The 10,990-nt window shown below is 47.6% G+C and overlaps 1 protein-coding gene across 1 annotated transcript in view; it reads left to right on the forward strand.

The window, feature by feature from the left end:
* nup155 (nucleoporin 155) overlaps positions 1 to 1,391 on the forward strand; it is a 124,126-nt gene extending 122,735 nt beyond the window's left edge. The window contains exons 34-35 of the mRNA XM_055632013.1: positions 193 to 299; positions 870 to 1,391. Of these exons, the coding sequence (XP_055487988.1) occupies positions 193 to 299; positions 870 to 1,008 (246 nt within the window). The 3' untranslated portion in view covers positions 1,009 to 1,391. The remainder of the gene's footprint in view (positions 1 to 192; positions 300 to 869) is intronic.
* The last annotated feature ends 9,599 nt before the right edge of the window (positions 1,392 to 10,990 follow it).

Consider the following 10,990-nt stretch of genomic DNA (forward strand, 5'->3'; position numbering starts at 1 on the left):
GTTTAGAGAGATGTGAACCAACTGCAGGCAAATGGGACTAGCTTGGGTGGTATGGATGAATTGGGCTGATTGGCTGCAGTGTGTAAGCCTATAGTAAGGGTATGTACGCTTCATTAATGCACACCTCTACCATGAGCCTATGTCCTATGCTTGCTGCAGTTTCTAACATACTTTAATATGCCCTCATTTTAGGATCCGTATTGGCAGAGGGTTAAAAAGCCCCTGCACTTGCTGGAGTGTACTCACGTTCTTCTGAGTGCTTATGTGCAAGAACCCAGCAAAGTTCCAGCCCACGAGAGGTGAGTTGTGGATGCGCTGCAGAGACAGCCTGCTGCTTGCTCCCTGCTATATTTAACCATATAACCATATAACAATTACAGCACGGAAACAGGCCATCTCGACCCTTCTAGTCCGTGCCGAACACATAATCTCCCCTAGTCCCATATACCTGCGCTCAGACCATAACCCTCCATTCCCTTCCCATCCATATGCCTATCCAATTTATTTTTAAATAATAAAAACGAACCTGCCTCCACCACCTTCACTGGAAGCTCATTCCACACAGCTACCACTCTCTGAGTAAAGAAGTTCCCCCTCATGTTACCCCTAAACTTCAGTCCCTTAATTCTCATGTCATGTCCCCTTGTTTGAATCTTCCCTACTCTCAGTGGGAAAAGCTTTTCCACGTCAACTCTGTCTATCCCTCTCATCATTTTAAAAACCTCTATCAAGTCCCCCCTTAACCTTCTGCGCTCCAAAGAATAAAGCCCTAACTTGTTCAACCTTTCTCTGTAACTTAGACGGTGATAACTCTGTAATTTTGACGGTGTCTTTTTTCTGGAGCCTCATTGAACCTTGCTGTGTTACAGACGACGGTTCACCAACTACTGCCTGGATGCCATCGGTCGCTTCCTTGTGGAGCTTCAGTCAATGAGCCCCACCAGCGTCCTGCAAACAACCATTGGAAATTTCAAGTCCCTACAAGCTAAGCTCGACCGCTTGCACTGACAGCTCGCCACGGAATCTCTGTGCTTTCTCCAGGGGTCTGCACCGTGCTCAGTCCAGGTGTACCCTGAGCTGGGATCCTGCATCACAGTCGGTGACCAGTCTCACTGCTCCAGCCCGGGCATGTTGCTCGACTCTTCAAAGAAGCAGATTCCCAGACAGAACCCTCTTTTTTGTGGGAGCTCTGACCAGCTCGGGGTGTGCCTCCACTGATCTCAGTGACAGCCTCATGGAAGAGGTTATTCAGGAGCATCTATCTGAGCTCTCTCTCACTCTCAACACCCAAACCCTTTTTTTATCTACTCAATTTAAAAATATCTTCATTTTTTTAATGTAAATTAATTTTCTGCAACAGTTGAATAAAAGTGAACCTTGGATACTTTGAAGGGTGTGTTGGCAAGTGTGCTCCCTCATGACACAGCACAAATGGGCACTGAGGCACACTAGCTCACACTCAAAATCACTTCATATAGCAACAGCATAGTGCCCAAGACTCTTGCATTGTCGTGGTGATGCGTGCTGTGCTCCTGGGGTGATGCAGCACCATTGCAGGGAAGGTTTTACATCCATCCATCCATTCACAGGAGGTAGGAATCGCTGCTCATCACCCATTCACCTGCCTCGTAAAGTGAATGGATCTTTGCCATTTCACACTTCTGTTTGGCGTGGGCAATGTTGATGCAGGTATTGAATCATGCAGTCCATTTGGGGACAAGCAGAATCCTTTTCAGAAAAGATATAACTAACAATTAAATCTGTGCAGGTTGCTTGCAGACCAACCCAGCATGGAAACGAGGCCTTTATTGAAACATCACACCAATGACCCTAATGTACAGATTCACCCATTAGCCCTGTTGCTTCCCCAAAAACACTTGGTTTGTACGGAGAAGGCCTGTTTCCTTGCTGTATAGCTCTGGATCTAGTACCTACCTCGTTTCAAATTGAAAGCCCTGTTTCCATTATCCTGACAGACAACAAGTTTCAGTTCCAATCAACTTTTTTAAAATGCAATTTTACTTTATGTCCCTCGTGCCCTGCTACCTTGTACATCTACCTCATAAAGAGATCAGACAAGTTAACATTGACATGGGGGAATGTAGAAAGCAGTTGATGAAGGCTTTAATGCAGGATTTTCAAATTCAGCTCATAGGGAAAGCTCATGATGTCAGAGCCCAAAAATTGCAATTAAAACCGCAAACTGACAATAGCCAGCTGGAGATGGTGGAACAAATATGGAGACATATTACAGAAAGATATGCCATGGTTGTCACAGTGGGTGACTTCAACTTCCCTCACAGTGACTGGGACTCAGACGGAGCAGAATTTGGTGTATCCAAGTGGGTTTCCTGAAACAATATGGACACACCAGCATTTTGGGGATAGTTGAATGTGTAGGAAGGAACTGCAGATGCTGGTTTAAACCAAAGATAGACACAAGAAGCTGGAGAAACTCAGCAGGTCAGACACCATCTTTGGAGAAAAGGAATAAGTGACGTTTCGGTTCCAGACCCAAAACGTCACCTATTCCTTTTCTCCAGCGAGGCTGTCTGACCCGTTGAGTTACTCCAACATTTTGTGTCCACCTTCCATAAGTTTAAAGACTGTTATGAAGAGGAACATCTAGACCTTAGGAGAAGGTACTAAATTGGAATAAGGCAGATCACAGTGTTATTATCAGGAGTTAGGGAGAGTGATCTGGGAACAGCTATTGGATAAGGCAGCATCTGTCTATGGGAATCGTCTAAAGCCCATTTGATCAAAGTTCAAAACGGGCAAATTTCAGTAAGGATGTAAAGTATGAAACCTTGGGTGACCAGAGGTTTATACATCTGGATTATTCAGAACTGGCTTATTGAGAGAAGGCAGATATTCAGGCAGGAGGTCCATGACCAGTGGAGTTCCACAGGGACCTGTGCTGTTTGTCATTGTATATACATGACATTGACGTAAATGTGGGTGTGTGGGTTGGTGAGTAAGTTTGCTGACAACACCAAAAGTGGAGGAGTTCTAGACAGTGAGGGATGCTGGCAGAAGATACAGTGGAATATAGATCAGCTGCAGAAATGACAGATGGAGATTAACCTCAGCAAGTTTGAGGTGTGAGGTCAAATGTAAGGGGAAAGTATATAATTAATGGCAAGACCCTTAACAGCATTGATGTGCAGAGGCCTCGTGGAATCAACGTTCACAGCTCACTGAAGGTGTCGGCACAAGTAGATAGGGTGGTAAAGGTGTATGGTATGCTTGCTTTCTTTGCTAGGGGCATTGAATATGAATGTCAGGAGGTCATGATGCCACTCTACTGGACTTGAGTTAGGCTGCATTTGAAGTATTGTGTGCACTGCTGGTCACCCCATCTGAGGAACAATGTGGCGGCTTTGGTGAGTGCAGGAGGTTTACCACAATGAGGCCTGGATGAGAAGGTTTCAGCAATAGGTAGAGGTTGGACGAACTTGTATTGTTTCCTCTGGAACATCAGAGGTTGAGGTGAGATTTGATACAAATAGATCAAATTAGAGAGGCTTTAGGAAGGGTGGACGGACATGACCTTTATTCCAGGGTAGTAATGTCAACTCTATAGGGCATAAATAAGGTGGGTGGGGGAGTTTGATTTTTTTGCACACACAGTGTTGAGGTCATGCAACATATTGCAGTGAGTGGTGATGAAGGCAGATACAATAGCGGTGATTAAAAGGCTTTTAGATATGCATATGAAAGCGCAGGATAGAACGATATGAATGATATACAGGCAGTTGAGATCAGTTTAACCTGGCATCATGTTTGGCACAAACATTGTGGGTCTAAGGGCCTGTTTCTGTGCTGTGCTGTTCCGTCATGTTCATTTGATAAAGGAAGCACATAAGCTTTAAGAAGATGGAAGCAGATAGGACCTTCACAGTATATAAAGCAAGCAGGGAAGAATTCAAGCAGGCAATTAGAAGGGGCCATGAAACTGCTTTTGCAAGTTGGATTAAATAGAAGATTAAAGAAAGCTCCAAGGGTTTTATATATAAATTAAAAACATGAGGTTAACCAGGGAAAAGGCAGGACTGTTCAAGGATAAAGGTGGGAATTTGTGCTTTGAGTCAGAATGTAGATGTACTAAATAAATACTTTACATCAGTATTCAGCAACAGAGGACATGTAGAACAGTGGAAAATGTTATTCCTTTTGTGGGAAGAGCAGTTTGAAATCAAGAAGATGATGTTGGGGTTCTTGAAGGGCATTCAGGTGGATAAATCCCCAGAGCCTGTGTGGGATGTCTCTCGGGTTATTCCAAGAGACAAGGAGATTGCAGGAACCTTAAAGATCTGTCCTGTTGTTCCTTTAGCCAGGCCTCTAATAGCGGTTACTTTCCAGTCACATGTGCCATGCCCTGATTCAATATGTGTTGAATGGTATGGTAGTAGACAGGAGGATGTTTTAGCTCAGGTGTACATCATTTGGAAGGGCAGGTCCACTGACAACATATATCGTGCATTTACGAACGACCTTGTTTTGGTGGAATTAATTTTCAGCAATCCTTCAATTCTGAGAGCAAAGTACATAAATGAAGGAAGAATCTTTAGATGGGCAGATGGATCATTATCAAGCAAAGCAGTTTGGTGCTTTACTGGGTAATGTGGCATGATGCTGAATAACTAAGTTTAATCCACTTCAGAACATGCAACCTCTTCATTCTGTCAGTTGATTTTGGTCAGGGCGTTTTGATGAACAAGAATCTTCAATCTAGTTTCTGTATATTCAATAGAAATGATTGGCCCAATTGTTTTAGACCAACCAGTCAAGTTTTAACTTATGGAAATGCTCACTCTTGACAATTATCACTTTAAAAATATCCAAAAAGATCTTGTTTGGTTATCGGCTTGATGTAAAACATGGTTGGGTAACGTTGTTCTGCCTAGGGGCCGGGACGCATGACCATGAGCGGATGGCGGGCTTACATGGATCCCGCCCCGGATGGCAGGCATCAAATCATGTGTCCATATATATACATCACGCCCCTTTGAGGACACACCCGGAGCACTGGCCCTGAGTTACGGGCGCTCACAAACATGGCGCACCTACGGACCATTGCCTTGGCTCTGTCCTGAAGGTGATGGCTCAAATACTCACACTCACTGGTCCCCGGCCTATTGACAACCCCGATCCCCACAGTGAAGCCCAGACACAGAAGGTGCGTGGCAGTGCCGGCAGCTTAGCGCAGGATGTGGTTCAGCCAGAACTCCGTGCCCACTAGATGCTCAGCGGCTAGGCCTCCTTGTGTCACCGCCTTCAGCTCCTCAAGCCTGGGAGGAGGAGCGCGGCCTCACGCAGGGCGATGGGCAGCAGGATTTGCAACTTTTTCAGCGAGTTGCACCCGACCCTTGGTCCGATAATCACCTTCCAGGTACCAGAGATGACGGAAGTCTGGGCCGGGTGATTGTGGGAATGAAAATACCCCTGCGGGCCGGATGATTGCGGGTTACGGGCCGGATTTGGCCCGGGGGCCGTAGGTTGCCGACCCCTGATGTAAAATGTGCATCAGTAGCTGGTAAATAGTCAGTGACTGAAACTTTGAAAATGTCTGACTTTTACACGGATTTACAAATTTAAATACTGTCAATTTTGTATGCAGCACTTACAGTGCCTTGGATAGAGGGATGTGGAGAGATTCCACTAGTGGGAGAGTTTAGGACTAGAGGTCATAAGCTTCAGAATTAAAGGACGTTTCTTTAGGAAGGAGATGATGAGGAATTTCTTTAGGTGGTGAATCAGGAATTCTTTGCCACAGAAGGCCGAGGAGGCCAAGTCAATGGATATTTTTAAGGCAGCAAAATATAGATTCTTGATTTGTACGGGTGTCAGAGGTTATGGGGAGAAAGCAGGGGAATGGGGTTAGGAAGAAGAGATTGATCAGCCATGATTGAATGGTGGGCTGAATGGCCTAATCCTGCTCCTATCACATATGACCTCCCCCCCACCACAGACACACTTACAGAAGGTGAATCTAGAACATATTAATATGTTACAGTAGACAATAGGTGCAGGAGTAGGCCATTCGGCCCTTCGAGCCTGCACCGCCATTCAATATGATCATGGCTGATCATCCAACTCAGTATCCCGCACCTGCCTTCTCTCCATACCCTCTGATTCCCTTAGCCACAAGGGCCACATCTAACTCCCTCTTAAATATAGCCAATGAACATCCCCAATCAGTACCCCGTTCCTGCTTTCTTCCAATATCCCCCGACTCCGCTATCTTTAAGAGCCCTATCTAGCTCTCTCTTGAAAGTATCCAGAGATGTTAGTAGGAAGGGCAGTTTGAAATGGAGAAGGAGATGATGTACTCATGAGCATGAAGGTGGATATATCCACAGGGCCTGTGGGGATGTATCTCAGGTTTTTCAGCGGGATGATGTTTTATTACAATACAATTTCTGTCCAAACCATGACACTTCCCTAAATAATTCATAAAAATAACACCCAGTTTGCATTATGAAAGTACGCAGGCCTCATCCAGCGACGGTTGCACAAAAAACAGTAGGAGTCTCCCAACAGCTTTCACTGCACTCATGGCCATCATTCAAATGGGAAGGAGATGAACAAGGTGTGGTGGGGAACCGCAGGGAACATCAACGACGTCTCTTCCATTACTCAGCACCAACATGGACAAACTGCACCTTTAACCAGGTTTAATTAAACTGTTGAGATTTCACTCTAGGCTACCTTGATTAAACTTTTAATTGAATTGAATTTCCTTTATTGTCTTTCAAACAAGTTCGTCATGACAGAAAAAAGCAACAAAAACACAATGAACACAATTTAACACAAACGTCCATCACAGTGAATCTCCAGGCACCTCCTCACTGTGATGGAAGGCAAAAAGTCATATCTCTTCCTTGCTCGTTCTCCAGCTGCGTCGAGGCGATTGAGGCTCTCCATGTTGAAGCCCCGCCGGGTGATGGTAAATCCAGCAGCCGACTCTAAGCTCCAGAAACAGGCCGACTCAAACTCCGTAACTCGGGGCGGACAAAGCTTCCGCCGCGGGGGATCCCAAAAATCGGTCACCAACCTCTCTCTCCATCTCTCCATCCCTCCCCCACCCAAGTCACACCAGCCTTTCATTCTCACCAAGCAAACAGCTATCAATGGCCTGTTTCCTTTATCATTGTTACTTGTTTACATATATTTTATTCATTTATTCTATATCTCCCCACATCATCGTCTATATCTCGTTTCCCTTTCTCGTGACTTTCAGTCTCAAGAATGCCCTCGACCTGAAACGTCACCCATTCCTTCTCTTCCGCTGAGGTACTCCAGCATTTTGTGTCCATCTTCAGTGTACAACACACACAGGTACACAAATATAGGTTGCAATGTGCAACACACACAGGTACACTGTCCCCTGCAGGTAACATCGCAGGTAGACAGGTCGAGACCCCTCATTAGTCTGATGGAGATGAGGGTGATGTAGGGAAGGGTGATGGAGGGGAGGGTGATGGAGGGGGGGTGATGGAGGGGGGAGTGATGGAGGGGAAGGTGATGGAGGGAAGGGTGATGGAGGGGAGGGTGATGGAGGGGGGTAGGGGGGCGGGGAGTGATGGAAGGGAGGTGAGTGAATCAAATGGTGTTGGAGATGAGAAGGTGCCAAGAAACATGGAACTGTAGATCTGATCTTGAGCAAAACACACAGTGCTGGAGGAACTCAGCAGGTCAGGCAGCCTCTGTGGAGGGAGTGGTTGGGTGACATTTTAGGAGTAGGGGGCAAAAAGCTGGCCAAGAGGGGTGGTTGTGGGACAAGTGCAATGTGGATACAGGAGAGGGGGGTGATTGGGAGATGGGTGGAGGAAAGTGATTAAAAAAAGGAGCTAAAAGGATGAGATGAGGAGAGGAGTTGAAGTGAAGTTGGAGGAGGGATTTGGGTGGATGGGAAGGGGGATTGGGAGAATGGGAGGTGTTGGGAGAGTGGGAGGTGGGTGTGGATTCGGGTGGTGTGTGGCAATAGGGTGCTGGGACTGCTTACCTGGCCAATCCAGTACAGTCGGGGCCAAGGCTGTTTGTGCTTGGTGCTACTGGACAGAAGCACCTCCAGTCTCAGGTTCATGGTGAGGGAGGAGATGGTCCCTCCGTCAGAAGCTCTGCAACACAACACAGACCAGTCACACAACACCTCTCCACATTGAGAGGCTGCTCAGTGCACACATCACACTGCCCCGCTGACTGCCGTGGTCTGCACACCTCTCAGGAGTGTTTCACTGTCGCATGTACCAACAACGGAACAATTACATTGTTACCTGCAGCAGCACATGTATGAGGCCTGGAAACATAATACTCATACATAATATATAATTAACAAAAACATTCCATTAATAACCCTAGTGCAAAAAAGCCCAATGTCCCCAGTGAGAGCAAAGACCAAGCATCGTCCATAGTCTGGTTAGTAGACACAAGGAATTGCTGGTTTTCCAAAACAGATACAGAGTGCTGGAGTAACTCAGCGGGTCAGGCAGCATCTGTGGAGAACATGGATAGGTGACGTTTCACAGAGTGCTGGAGTAACTCAGCGGGTCAGGCAGCATCTGTGGAGAACATGGATAGGTGACGTTTCAGTTCAGGATCCTTCTTCAGTTTCAGTTAGAGTTGTGTAGTGTTCAGGAGCCCGATGGTTGTTGGGAAGAAGCTGCTCCTAAACCTGGAGGTCGTGGTTCTCAGACTCCTGTACCTTCTTCCCGATGGTAGTAGCGGGATGAGTATGTGGTCAGGGTGCTGCGTCTCTTTTTGAAGCAGCACCTCCTGTAGATCCCCTCAATGGTGGGGAGGTCAGTACCGGTGATGGACTGGGCAGTGTCCAGCACTCTCTGTAGATCTCTTCGATGGTGGGGAGGTCTGTACCCGTGATGGACTGGGCAGTGTCCAGCACTCTCTGTAGATCTCTTCGATGGTGGGGAGGTCTGTACCCGTGATGGACTGGGCAGTGTCCAGCACTCTCTGTAGATCTCTTCGATGGCGGGGAGGTCAGTACAAGTGATGGACATTGAAGGCCAAGGAACTGCCAGTGAGGTTCACCAACATGTTACACACGGTTGACAGGTTTGCTGATTGAAAGATACAGCATGGAAACAGACACTCGGCCCACTATGTACATGATGGCCATTGATCCCACGTCCACACTAGTTAGAAACATAGAAACATATAAAATAGATACAGGAGGAGGCCATTCGGCCCTTCATGCCAGCACCACCATTCATTGTGATCATGGCTGGTCGTCCCCAATCAATAACCCATTCCTGCCTTCTCCCCATATCCCTTGATTCCACCAGCCCCTAGAGCTCTATCTAACTCTCTCTCAAATCTATCCAGTGATTTGGCCTCCACTGCCCTCTGTGGCAGGGAATTCCACAAATTCACAACTCTCTGGGTGAAAAAGTTTTTTCTCACCACAGTTTTAAATGGCCTCCCTATGATCTGGACACTGATGTTATCCCACTTACTCATTTACTCCCTAAGCACTAGGGACAATTTACAGAGGCCAGTTAAACGGCAAACCTGCACGTCTTGAGGATGTGGGAGGAAACCCCTGTAGTCACAGGGAGAACATGCAAACTCCACACGGACAGCAGCCGAGTCAGGATGGATCCCCGGGTCTCTGGCGCTGTGACGTATCCTGTCCTCTCACAGACTGACGGCTGGCTTTAAATGCTGACCACAGGGCAGGAGTCCTTGATTCACGCTATTCATTTTCTTTCTGGAAGTCGGTGTCCAGATCAGCATTGACTGCCCAACCCTAACTGACCTTGAGAATGTGGCAGAGAGTTGTAGAACAACACAATCTCTCAGTGCTGGCGAAACTCAGTAATAAGTAACAACAAGTAACAAGTAGCCTTTATTGTCCTTCAGACCTTGCGGTCTGAACGAGATTTTGTTGCCTTGCAGTCCTACATATAGTAAAAATGATAAAACACACAATAAACACAAATTAACATCCACCACAGTGAGTTCACCAGGCACCTCCTCACTGTGATGGAAGGCAAAAATCTTAAGTCTTTGTCTCATTCCTTCTTATTCTCCCTCTACGCGGAGGCCGCTGCCGCTGTCCCAGCCGCCGCTGTCGTCCACTGGGCCCGCGGTCGGGTCGAATGGCCGCTGCCGCCGGAACGTGCCCCAGCTCCGTGATCTGGTCGCCGCTGTCCCAGCTCCGAGGCCAGCCTGCTGCTGCCGCTGCCCCAGCTCCGATGCCGCCAGCTCCGCCATTAGGCCTCGGCGCAGGCGGAGACGGGGGATATGACAAAAGAAGTCGCATCCCCCAAAGGAAGATACCAAAAACGTGCTCCCCCCCACCCCACATACACAACATAATAAACCAAAAATCAACTAAACAGGACAAAAGAACAACACAAAAAAAGAAAAAAAAACAGACAGACTGTAGGCAAGCCGCAGATGCTAAGGCAGCGCCGCCATCTCTGCAGCGGGTGCAGCACCATCTATGGAGCGAAGGAAATAGGCAACGTTTCCGGCCGAAACCCTTCTTCAGACTGATGCTTGGGGGGGGCGGGAAGAAGAAAGGAAGAGGTGCAGCCAGAGGGCTGAGGGAGAGCTGTGAAGGGGAGGAGACAGCAAGGGCTACCGGAAATTGGAGAATTCAATGTTTATGCCGCTAGGGTGCAGACTGCCCAAGCGGAGTATGAGGTGCTGTTCCTCCAATTTCCGGTGGTGCTCACTCTGGCCATGGAGGAGGCCCAGGACAGAGAGGTCGGATTGGGAGGGGGAGGGGGAGTTGAAGTGCTGAGCCACCGGGAGATCAGGTTGGTTAATGCGGACTGAGCGGAGGTGTTCGGCGAAACGATCGCCCAACCTCGGCTTGGTCTCACCGATGTAGAGCAGCTGACATCTAAAGCAGCGGATGCAGTAGATGAGGTTGGAGGAGGTGTAGGTGCACCTTTGTCGCACCTGGAACGACTGCTTGGGTCCTTGAATGGAGTCGAGGGGGGAGGTAAAGCGACAA

Source organism: Leucoraja erinacea, unplaced genomic scaffold (assembly GCF_028641065.1).
Source record: "Leucoraja erinacea ecotype New England unplaced genomic scaffold, Leri_hhj_1 Leri_99S, whole genome shotgun sequence".
Lineage (NCBI taxonomy): Eukaryota > Metazoa > Chordata > Chondrichthyes > Rajiformes > Rajidae > Leucoraja > Leucoraja erinaceus.